We start from the raw sequence: 22,231 nt of genomic DNA on the forward strand, positions 1-22,231 counted from the left end.
ATAGGTAAGGCTGAACAATTGTTTTGATTATATTTGACCATTAGATAATCCCATTTTATAATCTTATGCATTTATGTGCTCAAGTGAGCCTCCAAACAACGTTTTGGCTTAACATATTTAGTCACTAACTATGTAGATTGTTGTTAGCTGTTCACATTTCTCAAACTTTGAAGGCTTCCCAAAGAAATCCACCTCAGGAAGCAGTGGGAGGTAGCCCTTAGACGGGATTTTGGGAAAGCTGTCCTGTGATGTGTGCTGTGCTAGTTTGGTAACAGATGCTCTACCACTTGCTCACATTAAAAAACAAAGGAGGTTTGATGATTCCTTCTGAGGGTACAGTCAAGGTGGTCAAAGTAGCTGAGCGTGTTATCCGACAGTCAACATAGAGTATCTTTGATCGATCAGTTTGTTTAGGCTGAGATTGATTAAGATGATGTGTTTTTTTTCTCAAGGAGCACATTGAGGAACACAGTTTGAAATTGACAACCGTCATTTTATGCTTATGTCTGTCTTCCACAACATAAGGCTGCACCATATTGCCAGACTGAATACTCTCAAATTACAGAGCGGTAACACACGGAAAAAGCTATGTAAGACAGTTCTGTTTCAAGTATTTTAGATCCTATCCTGTATATATTTAAGTAACTACATTGTGTGTGTGTGCGTGTGTGTGCGTGTGAGAGAGAGAGAGAGATTGAGGGAGGAATGAGTGAAATGTTTTCAGAAATTATTAAGACACTTTGTATACAATAAAATTGTTTATTTTTGACATTGAGTGTATCATTTCACTTTTAAAAGAAAGATCAGACTGCCAGTTGCAGTCTTACTATTTTGACTTTCAGACATTGGTCAAGTTTTCGTCTCAATAATAATAATAATAATAGTAATAATAATAGTAATAATAATAATAATAATAGGCGCCTTTCTTTGCACTCAAGGTCACCTTACAATAAAATTAAAGAACATTAGCAAAATTAAAACAAGAGAATGATAAATCAAAAAGCAATAATTAGCAAACAAACAAAGATAACTGGCAGTGACAGTGTAAAATTCACAATTGGTATGCCAGTTTGAAAAGATAGGTTTTGAGGGCAGTTTTAAAATGTGTTATTGAATTGAGACGAATATGAGAGGGAAAAGAATGCCAGAGTTAAGGAGCACTGTGAGACGACGCTCGAGCTCCCAGATCACTGAGTCTGACGTGTGGTACAGAAAGTTGAGCTGCAGATGAGGATCTGAGTGAGTGAGAGGGAGTGTGAGTCTTTAGGAGATCAGTGAGGTTGGTGGAAGAGCAAGACTGTGGAGAGCTTTAAATGTTAAGAGCGGTATTTTGTATTGTATTTTGTAGCTAACAGGGAGCCAGTGAAGTTGAGAGAGAATAGGTGTAATATTTTCAGTGGATTTAGAACAGGTTATTATCCTGGCAGCAGAATTTTGAAGAAGGTGTAAGTGATGGATATATTTTTGTGAAATGCCAGATAGAATAGCATTACAGTAATCTATACATGAGGTGTCTAGGGCATTAACTGATACTTCAGTACTTTGTTGTGTAAGAACAGGACGAAGTCTAGAAATGTTTTGGAGATGGAAGAAGGCAGTCCGAGAAATATTACTTATATGGGAGGAATTATTTAATAATAATAATAATAATAATATTATTATTATTATTATTATTATTATTATTATTATTATTATTTAATCATTGTCGTTATTTGTGTATAAATAAATATAAATAATTGAATTAAACGATTCGCCAAAATCTGTTGTATGTAAACGATACTGTTTTAAACGTTATTGCTTATTCATCAGAAAACCCGGTTTCCACGTCTACTTGTATTAGTTTAAATGGCACTTTTGCCACTCGCAATATGACGGACGCGCTGACGTATCGTGTCGACTGGGCAACACGTTGAATGCGGCGTCTATCTATATATGTCTATGCTTCACGGCCCATCACTACTTAGCGGATGTCACTCGTGATGACGTAAGCGCGCCGCGTGAAAGGCGGAAGGGGAACATGGAGGCGGCAGTGTTCATTCTGTCTCTCGTGGACTGTTGTGCTTTAATTTTCCTTTCTGTGTATTTTGTATCCTTTATATTAATTATGTAATACGCTGGGATATCGGATACGATTTTTAATTTTTTGTTCTCTGTTTATGCTTTATTTTTATGTCTTGTTAATTTTTGAGTTTATATCATGTAGTTATTATGCTTTCCAGTAAGTTCTTGCCTCTCTGACTGTTAAACATTTCTTAAAGAATGTTCGAAAACTCTCAGATTTAAAAATGTGAAGGGATGTGTTTTCGGTGGCTCGAACGTGTAGTTAGGAATTTTCTCATTAAAACATACTGTGTGAAACCATTTCCATTTCTTACATTGTTCACTATGGTTTTTGTACATTTGAATTTTGGCGTTTGTGCTGTGGCTGTGATATATAAACCTGATTACGTTGATTAGAAATATGGCCGTAGGTGCGTGTTTTCCGCTTCTCATTGTAAGTGCATATTTTTACCTGCATGAGATTTATGTTAATGATTTTTCTTAATGGAAACCACAGATTATTACTCTCTCAGATTTAGAATGCGATTATATTAATGCAAGGTCGTGTTGTTCCAAATTGAACAAAGTAAGTATCATGAAAGTATTTAATGCAACAATACTTTAGTTCTCCAGTGTTCAAACATGTAAAAGAGATTTGTGTATTTCTGTGAATACATTTTGTTTGTAAACCACCTTATTACTTTGGATAATATGGTCTTAAGAAGACTTAATTCTTTTCAGTTCTTTATTTTCTCATTTTACAGTCCGCTTTTATTCCTCAGGAGTTCTTTCATAAAACTACGTTTTGATTCTGGAAAACTGAAATAAGCATTGTTCTTGGTGCCCTGATATGGAGAGTTTTAGCTATTAATGACAGGGTAGAGACATAACATTAACTATACCACAACAGTAAATTGGTGCACATATTAACTTCAGCATGTAACACAAGCATATATTTTGAAGCTATCAATTGCTAAACATATAGCAAGTAGACAATCTTTTATCTAAATTTCATGCCCAGTGGTACTAAGATAAACGCTAACATTAATGATTTTGGAATTCAATTAAAGTCCAGTACTGGGCCTGCTATTAGTGATAAAGTATAATTTGTTAATCTTTCCAGATGTCACATTGCAAGAGCACAACGGACCAAGCAATAGTGATATAATTTCTTCCCAAGCATGGAAAGAGATTGTAAAGAATGATTACCTCGGCTATATATATATATATGTGTGTGTGTAAAATATCAAAATGGACATCCTTATAACCAGTTGTAATTGCTTTGTGCTTTTATAAAACAATAAATAAGCATTGGTTTGGTTTGACTGTTCTAAATTTTGGGGGCCCTATAATTAAAAGGCAGTGCCTTCTGTACCATTTTTTCCTGTCTTTTCTTTAATCTTTTAATGAGACTTGTATATCATAATGACAGAGTATCTGGAGTATTGGCTTTGTTAATTTATATATTGTTAAATAGAGCTTTAATACAGCTGAGGAAGCATTCTCAGAATTAAATATATATGGTTAATCAAAAAATTAAAAAGTTACTGATGTGTGTGTACTCTTGTGAAAGTAGATAATTAACATATTTATATAGTAGCAAGAAAAAGTGGTGCTTATTTTATGAATTATTTTATATTCATAACTTTTTTTTGAGTATTAGAGCAGCAGCATGGGAAATGTTTGCTTCTGTAATTGGAGATTATCAATCATGTAAAATATACAAAAAAAAAACTTACTACACTTTTTATTAAGTTGCATTATGTTAGTACTTATGTTTACAATTCCTGGCTATGTTTATGCATCAAATTCTTTAATTTTTTCAGTAAGTTGAAAGAATGGTAACTAGAGATACACACAAAAAATATTAATGGGTAGCCATTCTGCAGACAGCGACACCAGTGTCATCTGACAATTTAGTATGCACTGTACTGTACTATCTAGACCTTTTCTAAGAAATCTGGGGGAAAATTAGATGATTTCTCAGTATGCAGGATACCAGCAAAGTTGAAGTGGGATTGTTTTATTCCTAGAGTGTTAATATCATATCAAGTATGTATTTAATTAAATTTTCTGCCACCATTACCATAACTTGAGCTACGAAATATGACATTAAACCTTATGATGCAAAGTCTTTCTTTGACATCCATTTAGTGTTAGAACTGATTTTAAAAATGCTCCTTCTAACATATTCAGCTGGCATTTGGCATACATTTAGGGATAAAGTCAACCAGTAAGACAAGTTTCTCAAACTACCGATTCTGATGTTCTCTTATTCAGTTGTGCATCGGGCCTTCCCCCACCTTTTCTGTACAGGTTAGATCCAGTTTACCTTCTTTTCTTAAGACAGTAACAAACACCTTTGTATGGAATTTTCAGATTCCTGGTATCCTGTTACATGGAGTATCCTTCATTCTGCAAAAAAAAAAAAAAGACTAATATGATTCTTAGCCAGTAGGAATTCCAGTAGTTTGCAACCCAGTTACAATTATATTGGTGTACAATTCCATTTCATTTCCCTGATAACTTTGGTGAAGGAATTTATGTTACTAGAACTGTTGAGTTATAATTGTTTGGAATACTGACATAGCCAAAATAAACCCATTTTATCTTGGCATAAACGGACAGATGTGCTGCTGAACCTGAATTGTTGACTTGTGAACCAACGTTGTAAATTTTGAGCCTTTAGATCCCTGTTTGATGGCAAAAAGAGAACAGACTGAGTTTGGTTTGTTTGATTCGCACTATTCACAAATTATATTTGGGTCTATTGAAAATGAAGCCAGGTCAGAAATTTTTAAATTATCTAGTTATTGAAGATTATCTAGACTTTTTCGACTTTAGGTTTTACCTTGTGTAAGCAGTATTTTGTAATTCCCTAAAATGCTTTTTTTTAACAGTGAAAAATAAAAAAGAGAAATTTCAAAAAGCATTCTTTTATACTAAGGACACTTAGAAGCTATTGTATTCTTAATTAGGTTTATTAAACATAAAGAATCAATCAATGAAAAGGCTAATACAGAAGACATGTAGAAGAACTACAGCTATAAATGTGTGTACATATTCAACAGTATAGGTGAGTGATGCATATAGACTAAACATTCCTGTGAATTACTTTGGTAGTGCTATAGGCATTGTCTGGTAATTTTTATGTTAGTGAGAAAACAGAATATATCAATTTCCTTTTATATGGATTACTTACAAAGCATTTTTATTTTCTCTTATAATAGTGGGTTGTTCCAGAGCTTGTCGGACAAACATTTGCCACATTACTGATGTTGGTTTCAATGCACTGGTTTATCTGTCTCCTCAATTTACCAGTTGCAGTTTGGAATATCTACAGGTGAGAAAATGGAATGCTTTTTTAATGTATGCTTTTATTTGTGTGTGTATGTATTAATTAGAGGTACAAGCATATCTGTGTTTGACAGTTAATTCTGGTGCTAGTTACTTTAACACTATAGGCCTGTACTTTTATTAAAGTGAAAGGAAAGATGACATTTCCAGCAATAAAAATGCGAAAAAGAGACTTTCTTGTTAAATAAGTTGGCACATAAAACTTAAATACTGAGTAATTTACATGTTTTAATAGTCATATTTATTAATATTAACAGTAATACATTTAATTAGGGTTTGAATTTCTTTTATGGCAGAGCAGAGGCGATTTGCTCCCATGTAACAACAAATAGGTTTTAAACTAATACACAAGCATATAATTATAAATTTGTTTTAATATGTGAACTTACTACATTTATTCAGTGAGATTTTCTTTTAAAATTAAAAAGTATAATCAATACTATCAAAATTAGAATCCAGACATATAATCAGTAAAACATATAAAAGATTATTTGTCTTATTTACAACAGCGCTTTACAGCTGAATGTGTAATAAGACTTTTCAAATCAAATTTGTTAATCCAGTCACTTCAAGTATTTGACTATTGTAGTTGATTGCTTCTGAATATTCTAGTATATGCAGTGTGCATCCCTGTCTTCAGAAGACATTATAATCCTGTGTCCACTGATTTTGTTTTATTCTCAATACATCTTGCATAGATGAATAGATATTTACTAATGCTTATGTTTGTGAATTCTTATAGAGTTAAACCACTAACAGGATTGGTTTTCGCTGAATTGGTACATTGTTCATCAAAATATGTTGTCCATCATAATACTTGAAATTGCTGACTGTATCTTAGACATTGCAGTATAATTCGGATATATGGAGTACTGATCTGATGTTTGTTTATTTTGAAAGCCTGCTTCCCTTCTTTAGATCTTTGTGAATGGCAGAATCACAAGAGTCGTGTCATTACACTATCAAAGCATGAACAGAAACATGTACAGGTCCACAGTATGGCTGTCAAATTAACCAAAAAACAGGCCCACAGTAAGACTTGAATATTCAAATTAAAACAAATATGTTTTCAGGTCTTCTCATTCAACATCAGCACTTGACTTCACAAATGCCCTTTTGACTGAAAAAGCACTAATTCCCACAGGCAAACTCCAAAATCTTTTGAAATGCTTTACCAGGAGAGTGGAGGCTGTTACAGACACAAAGGAGGGGCCAACTCTATATTAATGTCCATGGTTTTGGAATTGGATATCCATCAAATTCATATACACTTCAAAAATGCCCTTTCAAATTTAAGTGCACACATTTTAAATTGATGTATCCTTAGTATTTTAATAATCAAATCTGGCTGTCAGTGCAGTAAGTGAATTTCACTTGGTAGCTTAAAATAAGTCAGCATATACAGCTGTTGTTACTCCACTTTAAACCTTAAAATAAGATTGACATGGACTCATTTTAAATAATCTACCATAGTCCATTTAATATAACAAAAGACCAGTTACAGTGATCCCTCGCTATATTGCGCTTCGACTTTCGCGGCTTCACTCCATCGCGGATTTTAAATGTAAGCATATCTAAATATATATCACAGATTTTTCGCTGGTTCGCGGATTTCTGCGGACAATGTGTCTTTTAATTTATGGTACATGCTTCCTCAGTTTGTTTGCCCAGTTGATTTCATACAAGGGACGCTATTGACAAATGGCTTAGAAGCTACCCAATCAGCATGTATTTCATATTAAATAAAACTCCTCAATGATATACAATATGGTTCCTGCGTGGTGCTTGATTGTTTGCTTTTCTCTGTCTCTCTCACTCTCTCTGCCTGACGGAGGGGGTGTGAGCAGAGGGGCTGTTTGCACAGAGGATACGGACGCTCCTCTACAAAATGCAGCTTTATCGGGGTGCTTCAACATACTTAAAAGCACGTATTGATTTTTTGATTGTTTGCTTTTCTCTCTCTCTCTGACATTCTCTGCTCCTGACACGCATTCTTTTAATTATGAGAAAGAACTGTCATCTCTGTCTTGTCATGGAGCACAGTTTAAACTTTTGACTAAAGGGTGTTATTTCATGTCTAGAGGGCTCTAATAATGTTAACAGTGTGGGAGAGTTTATAAGGGCTTAAAATATATAAAAATAACCATTGTGGCAGTAGAGGGCGCTATCGCTCCCTTGAACCCTCAGGTACCACGCCAAACACCAGGTAAAAGTCCAACAATAATTATTTTTATTACAATAATGATGTGCACTAAGCACCTTTCACTCTACACTACTCAATAACAACACTAATCAGTCCTCCTCTCCCAGACAATTAGCCACCCTTCCTCCCAGCTCAGCTCAGTGTCTGGGCTTTCCCAGTGTCCATTTATACCCCCTGACCCGGAGGTGTTCCTGCCCAACAGTCCACAAGTCCTTACTCCTTCCGGGTCAGGGTAAACAGTCCATATCTTCATCCCTGAAGCATGTCGTCTCTTCCTGTCCCGGGATTATGACGTACTTCTGGGTTATAGGGCATATACGAGTCCACTGGCCCTCTGACAGCGACTCCCAGTGGCCCCCAAAGTATCCAGCAGAGCTGTGCATAAAAAATACATAGTCCATAAGTCCCTGCTGGAATTCGGGGCCCGTCCACGCTGTCAGGAGAGCTCCTCCTGGCGGCCTGGGGGTGAGGACCGTAATATAAAGCCAGCCATTTACCACACCATACAAACATATGGTTTCTACTTCGCGGATTTTCATCTATCGCGGGGGGTTCTGGAATGCATCCTCCGCGATGAGATGGGACTACTGTATTACTTTAAATAGGTTAAGTTTGAACATCGTACTATGTAAAATAAGGTTTTGGGCAATCATACTGCCACATGCTCTTAAAATAAGGAAACATGACACACCTTTCAAATTGCTCTTTATTCTCAAAAGGATAGTCAAATTTTTGTAAATTTCTTTACTACAGTTTTGTACTTTTAGAAACCAATTATAAACATTATTCTCCTAATGTAAACAGACCATGGAATTTTGATCACAGACTTACTTTTAACAACCAGTGTTTTAACAGGCCAGAAATTTAGGTACGTTGTTTTGCATTTTCCTCACCCAAATCGCTGCAGAGACTGAAATGAAATAAACTTTTTAAAGTAAAACCAATGATTTACTACAAAATTTACTAAATAAAATTTTATTGTGCGAACCAGTAACAAATAATCAACTCTTTACTAAACAATTTCCGTTCAGCCATTGCTATTTTAATAAGAAGGGTAAGGTTACATTCATGAATACTGTCTTTCAGTACCTCATTCTGGATGACATATAACAAAGTAGCAATACATTTTGGGTATGTAAGGTGGAAAGTGTAGTAACATGCCATCAGAATGAGTGGAGCCTCATTGATCAATTCCTTAGGTCAGGTGCATTGTACCAATAGCCAGAAGAAGGATAGTGGAGACCATGATGATATGAGGATTGTTGATTGGCCGTCTTTGGAGAAAGAAACTGCGATCCTCAGATGGCTGAGAGAAGCGTGACACAGATGTAAGGCATGTCAAGTTAAAGTTCACCTTATTTAACACTAACTGGAACTCAATTCAAGTGCCTCACTTGTTAGTCTGAGATTTTAGGTAGGCCAGTTGAGGAGTGAAATATTGAAGGGAGAGCCATTAGCAAAGCAATGGATTGTTCCTCTGAAAGACAAACATTGATTATATCATATGCATTTTAAATGCTTCTAGATTAGAAAAAATAGCTACTTCCATTTCTGATTATAAAAAGTACTGTGTTTTGTTAAGACCAGCTATAACTTAAGCCCTTCCATTCGCCTTACTAGTGTACATACTTTTATTTAGGTAAGTAAACAAACAATACACGAATTTCTCAAAATCCACCTGAAAATGGTTCAGTCAGTAAGCCAGTGTTTCCACCCACAGATTTCTTTATTTTCATCTAATTTAATTTGTTAAACTTACATTGTAGTTTTAGCTGTGCACCAGGGACTTGGGACTTGAAACTTAATTTCAGTTTAGTTGAAATCCTAAACACACATTATTCTTATCTTTATCTAGAGCCAATGGTGGCTTTAATGACCTATTCCTTAGCCCATAGAATAGGGTACTTTAACAATAGCTTTCCCATTGATTTAATCAGAGAACTAATTCTTATCTCCCTTTATCATTTACCACAGTTTATCCGTGATCTGAGTATCAAAAATGAAGAGAATTATTTATACAACGAAAACTGCAAAAACACACAGACTCCTATTCGACTTAAAATATGGACAAGCAGGCAGAAAATGTGGTATGCAGATGAATACTCCAGTTTCCCATGTACTTCTTAATATTCATGCACTTGCATGCATGCAGGCAAACACTGGATATATAAATTTAGAGGAACTGATTTACTCTGTGGCCGAGTTGTTTTAAAAGTAGCCAGAAACTAAATATTTTTAAAGCCTTGTTTAGTTTTTCTGACAGAATGAGCTGACATTACTTATCAAGAGGTTGTAAAAATGAATAGCTCACATGCTTGTGGTTTCTGAACAGGGATATGCTTAAACAATTTTCATTGCCTTTTCTTCTACTTTGAATGGGCTTGAGCTTATAAAGACCCTTCTTGATTTAAACTCCAATCCCAAGAGATGAGCCACATCATCCTGATTTAGTCTAGGTTTCTTCCACATCTCCTGAAAGGCCTTAGTAGTGCCTTACTTACACTTTACGGAAGTCATGGCCTAGCACTAAGTAAACAACAAAAATATTCAAATATAGATTACCAGCTTACCCCTAAAGATTATTCACACAAAGGCTGAGAGATCTTTTCAAATTTTGCCATCATCACAATCTAGCTCTGCATTACACTTAATTAATTACTTAATTAATTAATTACTCTGCATTACATTTACATGGCCATATTCAGCTTGCTCTGTCACCACAAATGCTGTGTGACCACCCACTCTCCACCACCAGCCGCTGTTCACTGGTTAAATATATGCAGGCGGCTCATGTTGGATGACTTTCTGTTTTAGAGTTGAAAGTTACAAGGGTTAAAGACTAATAGCAAGAATATTCATTCAAAAATGAAAACTAAAAGTAATTTTAGTAATTTTATTATTTTATTTCAGTTAGTCTTTCCAACTACTTTAATTGTGTTGTTTAGTTTTTCATTTCTGTTTTGTTAATTATTTTATTTGTTTAGAAAATGTTTTTTAATATTAGTTTCGGTTTTGAGTTTAGTTTTCGTTAACTATAATAACCTTTTTCCCACCTTCTAAAATTTCTATAGTTGTCTTGTTTTATCTCTCTATTTTACCAGGGCAAAACAAACTGGAGGGTACACAATTTTTAAGTTTACTAAAGATTAATATAAAATGTTAACATTAACAGAAACAGCCTAACAGTTGCCTAATGCTGCAAGCACATTACTACCGTTACTATTTTTCTTCTCTCCATCTGCATGACCACTAATCTTCGCAACACCACTGGAAGGACTGCATTTTCTAGTTTTTAAACAAGAAAATTGTGCAAATACCAAAACAAACACCAACTTTTAATATCGGCTTACACTGTATATCTTTGTCCTAACATTAGCTACCACGATATAGCAAAATTATTTGCAAAATTTCAAAATGATGGCACACAAATTTTGCCTCAGTATTTCATTAACGACATGTATAGCAACAGCTTTGATTTGCCAAAATAGCTTGTACATAATTTAGTGTAGTGAATTATAAAGAATTGACTATCAAGAATAAAAATAGTAATTGGATAACAAGAAATTTGAACAGAGTAACTTTAATACTCTTCAAACATCATAAAATGTCACTGTCTGACTCATCTTTGATCATTATTACATGAGAAATCTATGCCACACAAGTCAGCGGAAAATGCTGATTTCTAAACGTTCAAATGGGAATTTAACAAAATATTCAGTATGACATTAATACAAAACTTGCCTAATTTTATTTTTCAAGCTCACATGGTTCTGATGTTGTGTTTTCTGACATGTTTTGCAACCACTTCTACTATAGTGTTATAACAAGTTAAGACTATGTGCTAGGTTGGAAATGTGTTATTTTTTAAAGGGTGCTTTTATATTATTTACATATCTGGTGTCTAATATTCCATGTAACTAAATTATTTTAATTAATTATCTTAAATGTTATCTTAAATCTTTGTTGTACAGGTAGTCCCCAGGTTACGGACATTCGACCTACGACATACGAACAGGGCCGCAGCTGCGACGCATGCGCCTCAGTAACTGCCGCTCTGTCATCTTCGGTCAGGGGATGCTGCAAGAGGTGGCTGGAGGGGGTGATTTTGCTGCTCGCGCAGTGTGGTGTCCCTCAGGTGGCTCCCGGCGGCAAGCGGTTTCACTGCCTGCCCACCACACATGGCTGCCCCTTTCGCTCTTGGTGGGCTGCTGGTAATGCTGTAAGCTGGTTGTGGCTGAACGGAGGCCATTGAGGGCGAACGGGGCAGCGGGGGGTAGCATTGTAGTGTGCCTCGTATGGCTGCGTGTTGAATGGGGGCGGTGGTGTTGCAGACACAGGCAGCATGCTGTAGTGGAGGTGACTATGAGGTGGGCTGGTGATGAACCGCCTGTCGCTGCCCCCATTCATTCTCAATAGCAAGCCTGCTTGCACTGTTACGCACATAGCAGGAAGTTGTCTCTTGTCAGTACAGGATGGCCCAGATCTAATTATACAGATCCAAATCGTCTGGATGACTTTGATTTCTGCAGGGACGATTCCGGTTCAGCGCGAAGACGATTCTTCATGTCTTCAGTTCGCACAATTCTCAAAGGTCTGGGATTTTTCAGGCCCACCCTATACATCAGACGTGCTGAGGACAGGTGCCTTCCTGCTGTGATAGCTGTTCAGTGCTGTGCAGAAGAGCTCATCTTAACCTTTTGTCTTCACCCTTCAAGAATGTCTCTGAAACACAAATCTGATGCAAGTGCTGATGATATAGTAAAGATAGTAAAAACCATCACCATTGAAAATAAAGTAAAAATAATAAAAAGGTCAGAAAGAGGTGAAACTCCCATCATTCATTGGCAGAGCACTTGGTTATAGTTGGTCAACAATAGCATTTATTAAAATAATGTACCTGTTCTGACTTACATACAAATTCAACTTAAGTACAAACCTACAGTCCCTATCTCGTACGTAACCCGGGGACTACCTGTACTTTCGTTCACTTCTTTGACATTGAATGTGAACCCAACTTCTGCATATGTGATTCAGCAGTTCCTGCTTGCTACTGAAATTGGGGAAAAATATTTTTAAACAAGGGCAGTACAAGTTACTACTCTTGTACTGTTGAGTATTTATTTTTTAACACTAATGTTAACAATAATAATAATATGCTTGTTATTCAACTGCAGCTGTATAATTTTATGGTATTGTCTTTTATCAAGCTCCAAATTAGAAAACATGAAAAACTAATTGAATTTTGTTGCTGTACTAATCATCTTTAACATACATAGTAATATTTAATAATGGGCTGTGGCAGTGTTATATGCCTAGTATTCGAGTCGTTGATTTTTAGATCACTTCTTAGGGCTGGTTTATACTTTGCGCTCAGAACGCGTATGCGTCCTCTGAGCAGGTCCTCAGAAATTAACACGTGCGCGAGTTGCAGTACCAGCAAAAAGTCGGGGGGCACAGTGTGCTAAAAGTCGGAATGTGACGTCAGAGTCTCTGTTTACTATTTACATGTGACAGAATGCCTCTATGCAGATCCTACAGGGATCGATGTGCGTGCTTTGCTGTTTGATGAATTGTTTGATGTGGTGAAGCAAAATGCCGACATACAGATGCATTCATGGTGCTTTTATATTCAAGGGTCGCATATTCCCGATCGTAATGACACGATACATTTTAAAAATCTCACATACCATCTTTTGTGCCGCCTTTTTTTTTCTGCAACTTCACAACAGCAACATAATGTATAGCGCTGTATTTGAGCAACAGAGAAAAAAATAAAGGACACGGTGAAATCGTGTATTTTGTGATTAAAGTGGAAATTTCGGCTTTAATCTCGAAATGTCCTCTTTAACGTCGTAATTTACTTTATCATTAAAGCAGACCATCGTAAACGTCATCCCAGTTTTTAATCGCTATGAGCTTTTTGGACCTGACAGCAGCAGCAAACAGCAATAGATCACCACACAGAACAAATTAAATGTATAATTTTTCCAACTCTCTGCATATTTAGAATCCTTTGATTTATACTTTATATCACTTTCATGATACAATGCATTAAAGTGTGTATGTTACATTTTACATATAATTTTGTTTAAATAATGAATACTGTTAATAATTACACACATGGGGGAATAATTACACAAATGGGGGTGTCACGGTGGGGGAGCGATAGCACTGCTGTCTCGCAGGAAGTTATGTTGCTGTTATTTCCTGCTTGTATTCCACACTGTGCTCCGGTTTTCTTCCAAAGATATGCAGATTTGGTGCTGCTAAAATGACACTAGTGTATGTGTGTGCTTGTATTCACCTTGCGATGAGCTGAGGCCTCATCCAGGGACTGTTTCTCACTCGTGCCCAATGCTTGCTGGAATGGGCACATCCCTGGATTGATGGATTTATTCAAATAAACATCCTTTTCAGAGATATTGCGGTAAGGTGTCATCGGAATTTAATAGGTGTTTTAGGCAATTCACAACACAGAGAAGCCGAACCTGTTCTCACCGTGATAATATCTTGCACTGCCACCTGGCAGATTTCTCCAGATTTACGTAAAGTACGCACGCAAGTATAAGCACTACAACGCTTGTGAAGCAGGAGCGTCCACTGCAGCATGCGTCGCGTGAAGTATAACTCCAGCCTTAGAAGTGAGCATGCTTTTTACATGCTCAAAACCCAGAGTTTAAAGTTTAGAGATAAATGGCTGTGCCACTGATTATTAAATATACAACACTTTGTGTTTTAGATGGTAGGGAGAAAAAAAAAAATACAGAGTTTTTTAGCCACTGGTCATCCGCCAAGACACTTAACTTCAAGATATAGGGATCAAGCTAGGCTGTAATAACAGAACCTTACTGTAGATGATGAATAGATGCCATAGTTTGAGAGGATACTGTACAAGAAAATCAGCATATATGTGCACAAATTCTAGCTGGCGACACTGAGCATCAAGGAAGGCCGTCATGTGAGCAGATGTACAATCCAGAAAATGTGCTACGGTACATTTATTTTACACAATGGTGCTAACAAATTTAGTTATTTTAAAGACAGAGGCAGAACTGAAATTTCAACGCCATTATTGTTACATTCTGAGGAGCTGGAATGCCGCACAGTTTGCTCTTAATAACTGTGAGAGATGATACCAATCTCAGGTTTTGCACAATACATTTTTATTTGGTTTTAATATATACTAAATATAATATTTCTCTCTATTATAAAAAAAAAAGAGACGTGATCTTTTGAAGAGAGACAGAATAGAAGAGAGACACTTTCGTGTCCCACAACACTGTCAAGCCACGTCATACTGACATCCTTAGGAAGCAATTCACGGTCATCTAACCTCTCAGTTGTTAGCACGACCTACTTACAACTATTTTCAAACAAGAAAACGGTAATCTAACCGCTCAGTTACATTATTAATGTGGATCTAAAAGTTAAAGCTAATTGTGTCTTCTTTATTAAATCCAATCAAGCAAAACTTAGAACAGAACTTATATAAGGTCTCATTGATCACGTTCAAAATTGAAATATCAATAGTTCAGACAAATTCAGAATAAGTAAAGCTGTAATATTTCCATCATCATATCAAGGTAGTCCAAGAGCATTGCAACAGTTACATCATGATGTAATGGCAATGTCCCAAACAATCAGTTGGCCAGATTTATTTATTACAATGATGTGCAATCCCCATTGCCAGAAATCCGCAGATTCTTGAGAACAATGCCACAGGCTATATCGGCTCTGGTATTCCCACTTTCGTTAGTAGATTGTTTGTTGAACTCGAAATGGTGTTTGGTCAAATCAGAGCATACATTTACACAATCGAATTTCAAAACAAGGTTTGACTCGCATGCATTTATTGGTTACTTTGCAAAATAAATTATTAACTGCTGATGATGTAGATCGCTTTATCTGTGCTGAAACTCCAAACAGAGAAACCTATCCTGAATTATGGTACAAAGTCATTAAACAAATGTCTCACAGACCTCATTTAAAAGATTCAGTATGTTGGGATTCAAAAAAAAAAAAAGTTTTTAAAGAAATGTCAAAAAGTGTTTGATCAGACAACAGCTATGACTAAGGCTGGCTTTCCTGATTATCACCGAAGAGATAATCGTCACGAACAACACACTTTTCACGGAAAGAAAGATGGTAAAATTGTGATGCTCGATAATTCAACGATTGTACCATATAACCCATATTTGCTCAAATGATTCAATTGTCATAATAATGTCGAGTATTGGGCATCGGTTATAAGTATTAAGTACATCTACAAGTACATTCATAAAGGGCACAATAGAGTACGCATAACTTTATCAAAAGAACAGTCTCAGGACGAAGTCCAAGCATATTTAGACACTCGGTACATCAGTGAAATGGCATTTAATGGAATTGCCAATGCACAGTCAAAGTCATTCTGATGAATTTTTACTGATTCATTTACCAGGTCAGAATATGATTCAGTTTAAAGAAAGCGAGGTAGCAAAAAATAGAAATACAAAATTATTGGCTTATTTTGAACTTAATAAAACAGACGTAAATGCAAAAGCATGCACATATGCGCAAATTCCTCAACATTACACATGGCAGAAACAGTGTGGCATCCAAGAAAAATTTATTACAAAAGTGTTGCTCGATTAAATATGAGAGATATCGAACAGTTTCATTTAAACTTGTTACATGAATCGAAAGGAGCAACATCATATAAAGATGATCTAACTATAGATGGAACTAAGTACGGTACTTTTCAAGAAGCAGCACAAGCAGCTGGGTTATGTAAATTTGACGACTATGTTTGAAATGATGTCTGATGCTGAAATGATACCTGACAAATTAAGACATTTCTGTGTGTACTTAATTATGACGGGTGAAGTTGATGCTTTAAAATTATGGGAATTGTTCAAAGGAACATTATCTGAAAAGTCGAATGAACAAAAGGCTCTTTCGATCAAAGTAATTTTATGTGCCATTATTAAAGAGTCGTTGAGTTATTTTCCGATCCCAGGATCCATAACTATAAAGAAGGATTTTTGTATGACAAACCTGATGGTGAGCTTTTTGATCTCACCCATTTTTCTCAACTAGAACTTCTGCTCGAAAGTTGATTTTGTACACAGATAAAATTGAAATACAGGATATAATCCTCTTGGATCACATGTAACTAAGAAGAAGTTGTTAATGGTTTATTATACATTAGGCAATGTAGATCCAAAGTATAGGTCAAATGTGTCCACAGTTAGACTTCTAGCCATTGCAAAATCAAGTGAGTCATTTCATTGTGGTGTGGATGTTATTTTGGATAAAATTAAAAGATTTAGATTTGTTGTCCAAACAGTTGTTGAAAGGATTTTGTATGGGGCAATGGTTACTCTTTATGGCGTAACACGAAGTTGAAGGTTTCAGGGTGGGGCTGGATTTTGTCTTTGTAAATGCAGGAATTGTGAGTGCACATCTGATGATATATAGGCTAATTTTGCTCAACATTTTTTTATTTTTTTATTTTAACAAAGGAACAATAGAGCCAGTACCAAGTTTAAGAACAATCGGAAAACCTCTTATCAGATTAATAGAAGCACTTTGGTTGAATTCCAGGCTTCAGTCTTATTTAGTAGATACCACATGATATAATGCTTATTACTCTGAAAGGGGTTGCCTCTTTGAAGATCAAATGTACCCTACAGTACAATATATCATACTTAGTGGGCAAATAGAATTAGATGCATTTAACTCATCTATGCATTCCTTTCTTTACTCTCCTTGATTTAAGAGATAGACCATGTCCAATCACTCTTACTACGATGAACGCAAATGGTAACAAACTGAAATAGTCTGCAGGGAAAATGCTTATCCGTTCCAAAGTACTAATATTTCTGTTGAATTACTTGAAAGACAGCGTGTTTGTACAGTTATACATGTGATACAGTAATACATTGTAATAAATGTCATGCAAGCCATTTTAAGTTTCACAGTGTTATGTCTACTGACTTTCAGTGGAAAATAAATCCGTGCTAACCACAAGACTAAAGCTTGAGAATAGATGTTTTTGTCTTGAAATAAAAATGTTTGAAATCCTTCGATATAAAAGAGGTCGGGATTGTCCTTCCGTCCCGTGAGTGCTACGCAGGCGCAGAGTTTCACACACGCCCCGTCCATTTTGCAATGCACGATGGGATTTGTAGTTTCGTTTTTCCAGGAAAAAGATGATTTTCTACTCCAGACAATGTGATTTCTTCTTCTTCTTTCTTATACTATATAAAAGCGGTCGGTATTCTCCTTCCGTCCCATGAGTGGAAAGCGTAGCGGTATTCCGCTTTTTTACAGACTTACTACTTACAGCTTGTGGTATGAAGCGACACGATGGGAGCAGTGTTCTCGTACTCCCATCGTTCCCTTGCTTTTGTGCGTGATGCGCTGGAAAAATAGACAAAATTATGTCTCTGGAAATAATTAACGTTGATGGAGTACAAATGCCTCACCGCGTAGTAAATATCAGGGGGGTTCAAAAGGGCAACCTCAATATAGAAAAAAAGTTTAAATTTCATCACAAAAATACCAGAAACTACGAGTATTAAAGTAATACCGCTCAAATGCAATATAACCAAATTAATGAATTTGTGTAAAATATCAAATTGATCTACATATTGAATTGCCTTAAGAAGTGGTCAACTTAAAAGGTGGGTCTGCCTAGTAAAAATTAACCTTGGTGAATCTTTTATGAACATGGCACTTGAATCTGATTTAAAAAAAAAATACCCAAATAAGACAAGATGTGCTAATCAAGACAGATCAAGTGATGTTTAATTAAATTAGATTACAGAGACATTAGTTGGCACTAGAAAAATCAGTTTATACCAAAAACACGATGTAAGAAAATTACACTTACTTAGATGCAGATTTTATTCAGTGTAGGTGTTATGGTTAGGTGTCCACAAACATTTGGGCATATTCTGTAGCACTGAGGTGGGCTTTAATGTCTCAATTCTGATTTCTTTAACTGTTTTTATGCTTATTCATAGAAATTTCTGATGGCACACTGATAATTTATATTTTCCTTGAAGACTAGCATCTCATTTCTGTTTTATTTGGAAAACACTTCAATAATGAAGAAGAAGAAATAAAAACACAACTGTGTTGGTGTGCTTGCTACTTAGGTTTCTTCTGTCATGCTATAATTTGTGAAAAAATTAGAGGGAGTATTGATCCTTAAGAACTGTTTTCATGATTAGTTAACTTTTATTATAGCATTTAGCTTTGGTTATAATTTTGTAGCCTCCAGCTACACTTTCCTAAAACCATGCCATCTCTTTTACATAAACTGGAGCACCCTGTGTCTTTGTGTATTTCACAAATGAATAGAGTAATATGCAAAATCATTGCATTATAATAATTAGTACTTTATGTATGTGACCACCACTGCTTGTGAATCTTTTACAGACTATGACAACTACTCTGTGTCACCACATAAATTGTTACTGTAGATCTTTTACCTAGCTGAGGGAATGTGATTTTTCCTTTTACACCTGAGTCTCTTCGCTCCATCTGGAACAACAGCTCAGTAGAGGAATGTAAACTTTTCAGTTCATTTTTGGACATTTAATGTCAGTGTCAATCTATTTATATAGCACATTTAAAACAACATAAGAATGCTGTGGCTAAAGTGCTTTACAATAAAAAGAAGAAAACATACAATTAACATAAATAACATAAATAGAAATTAAAGAAAAATAAATAAAATGCTGTAAATAATAAATAGAAGTAAGATTACATAATCACAATGAGGAAACCATCAATATAACTGAAGGTCGCGGAAAACAAGTGAATACAAATTAGTCTTTAATCTTGTTTTAAACAGTTCAATTGTAGACGATTCCTTTATGTAATGAGGTAAAGAGTTCCAAAGGCGAGGAACAGCAGCTGCAAAAGCTGTAAAAACATTAAAATGTATTCTAAATTCAAAACCCGCTCCTTGACCATCTTTGTAGATGCAAACGGTAACCTCCTGAATAAACTAACACAAAAACAAGGGATGGAGGAGTGGTATAATTAGGCACGTATACAAGCACCATGTGGGTAACTGGAATGTTTTTTTTTTTTCATTAATCACTCTTCACAGTTACATTTACATCCTGAATACATGTAGATTTCAACTGATCTTTGTAAAGTTTTTTTGATATTTGCATTTTGTGCTCTGTTAAAACCATATGATTTTGATGCCATGTACAAGTACTTAGTAGCTGGATCAACCCATTACAAATAACAAGTAGTGGTAGAGTTTGAGTATTTACAACAAACTTAAATTAAGAGTAGGACTTAAGTTACTGTGCATTTGCAAAAAGAAGATGTTAACGTCATAATAAAGTAAGATGAAGAAACAATTATTCTTATTAAAAGGGTTGGATTAAATAAAATGTACAGCACTTGTTTTTTCCACCTGGAAATTGCAAAAATAATTCTTTTTTTTTCTTCTTCTTCATTTGAAGGTTTGTGAAGGTACCCATGGGTAACATGGGTGTATTCGACCCTACAGAGATTCACAATCGAGGACAGCTCAAGTCTCATATGAAAGAGGCTATGATTAAGCTTGGCTTCCACTTGCTTTGCTTCTTTATTTATCTTTACAGGTAAGTAACTCACAGTGTTTCTTTGTTTTAATTATATTGACAGTTCTGTCTCAAGGCAAGCAGGCTTTAAAATCATTCAAGTAAAGATTGCAGTTTTCAAGAATCACTTCACTTTCTCCCCATGTCTGTGTGGTGTTTTTTTTTTTTTTTGTCATTCTTTTATTTTCTTCGAAAACTATGTTCTTAAATTAAATTTAAAATACATGGGGCAAAACTAAGCTGTCGCTTTATACAACTGACGTGTCTTGAATGTGAAGATAAAGCATTTAACTTGCAGAAGCGAAAATCTTCGAGTTTCAGTAATATCCTTATTCCCATTATACAAGTATACATGTTATTGTCAAAGTCTATTGTGTGAAACTGTTAGATGCATTAGTTAAAGCATTTTTACTTAAGAGCAGTAGTCTTTACCAAACTAAAATGTTAGGACCAATATGAGAAGAAAAAAATCTCTCCATTTTACCAAATGTCTACTGTCAGATGATGTTTTGTCTGGTGCTCTAATATATATGTATCAGACCACATTATTTGTTTCAAACAGCTTGTGATAATGATAAAATTGGTTTATTTGAGGTTAGTAACATTTTTGTGTGTGTGTGTGTTTTCTTGCAGCATGATCCTGGCATTAATAAATGACTGAGATGTTTCAGCCTGTGGGTAAAAGCTAACAAATGCCAACTTCCCTTGATTTCCAGAGTCTGATAGACACGAACAAACGTCTCAAAGTGCACTGTATATTTCTAAAAATAAGATATTTTTTATCAATGAAAGTGTGAATTAGTCTCTCTTAATAGTTTTTACATTTTAGTACAATCATTTTGAAAGAAGCATTCATGCCTTTTGTGAAGCAGGGTGGTGGTATGTAATATTTTACAGTATTTTGTAAGGTAAAGGTGTTGAGGGGTGGGGGGAGGCCAGGAGAAGGGGAAAAGGGTCTTGGGATTTGTGAATTTTGGAAAGTTGGGTATGTTAGTTACACTGCATTTTACACTCCTTTCCTATCCAGTTGACATATGTTTTTATTAAGGAGTTTGGTTATCTTAATCTACTGCTTTTGTGTTGAGTAACAGTTCAAATTAAAACCAAAGAACATTCTAACATATCTGTGAGGTAATAAGCTCAGGTGCTTTTAATGTGCTTGAATGGAACAGATACTGTGCTTATGGTAAAGTTTAACTGAAAATTCATATTTCAGTTGCACCTTTTTAGTCCTTGATTCTCTGGCACATTTTCTTCCCTTGTTTGGACCTTTCTAAACTATAATATTTAGCTTTGTTTAATTTGTAGCTTGTCTTGGTAAAGATACATTGTTTGGAGATATTCATTATTTAAAAAAAAAATATATGGAATATGTTTTAGCCAAGTGAATGGTGTATTCTTGTTCAACTGTGATTTCCCCATGCCATTGGGTTGATTCTTTACAGTGTGTTGTTATTTGCCAAAAAGACAATTGAATTATAATAACACTAGTATTATTTGTGAAATGGCCCAATTTGGGACTTTAGTTATAAAGTGCCAGTTTAAGGATTAATTTTGAAAACCTACATGCTGGTTAAATGAGTTGCAAGAAAACAATAAACTTTAAATGAAATAATTTATTTCAAATTTTATTTTTAAATCCAAGGTCTTTTTATTTAGTATTAAGTGCTATCATGGTCAGAGGTGAGGTATCAGAGAGTTAGTAGTCCCATTCACAGGTAAGTACCATCACTGTGGAGGCAGACTTTGTTCTGGATATTGCATATTATGTACTGCTGATGGCTATCCACAGTATAGACGTCTCCCATAAATAATTCTGGTGCTTTTACCGCGGATATACACACTAGCTGCTGTGTACTGGCCTCGATGGATGTAAATCTGGTTATCTTTCAGCTAAACGCTGGTTTTAAATAACCAGATCTTGAACTCAGAATGGAAATGCATTAAATTAAATAAACCGATGTTGAGTACAAGGGCTGTAAAATAGCAATAAATTGTGATGTAGACAAATACATTGCCTAATGGATAGCTGTATATA

General features: G+C 35.3%; 1 protein-coding gene across 1 annotated transcript; it reads left to right on the plus strand.

Moving 5' to 3' along the window:
• Positions 1-1,969: 1,969 nt before the first annotated feature.
• Positions 1,970-21,824, plus strand: cnih4 (cornichon family AMPA receptor auxiliary protein 4). Its single transcript, XM_039748273.1, has 5 exons — positions 1,970-2,086; positions 2,558-2,626; positions 5,271-5,383; positions 20,074-20,214; positions 20,827-21,824. The coding sequence occupies exons 1-5, from the start codon at positions 2,018-2,020 to the stop codon at positions 20,852-20,854; spliced, it is 420 nt and encodes a 139-aa protein (XP_039604207.1). The 5' UTR covers positions 1,970-2,017; the 3' UTR covers positions 20,855-21,824.
• Positions 21,825-22,231: the final 407 nt, after the last annotated feature.

Source organism: Polypterus senegalus, chromosome 3 (genome assembly GCF_016835505.1).
Source record: "Polypterus senegalus isolate Bchr_013 chromosome 3, ASM1683550v1, whole genome shotgun sequence".
Lineage (NCBI taxonomy): Eukaryota > Metazoa > Chordata > Cladistia > Polypteriformes > Polypteridae > Polypterus > Polypterus senegalus.

What these genes read in the sequence shown, in the direction of transcription:
- cnih4 (XM_039748273.1), top strand. Translation starts at nt 2,018, where the DNA reads ATGGAGGCGGCAGTGTTCATTCTGTCTCTCGTGGACTGTTGTGCTTTA. An exon ending in TTTTCCTTTCTGTGTATTTT is followed by an intron (nt 2,087 to 2,557) that starts GTATCCTTTATA and finishes TGGAAACCACAG; the next exon opens with ATTATTACTCTCTCAGATTT. An exon ending in GTTGTTCCAAATTGAACAAA is followed by an intron (nt 2,627 to 5,270) that starts GTAAGTATCATG and finishes CTCTTATAATAG; the next exon opens with TGGGTTGTTCCAGAGCTTGT.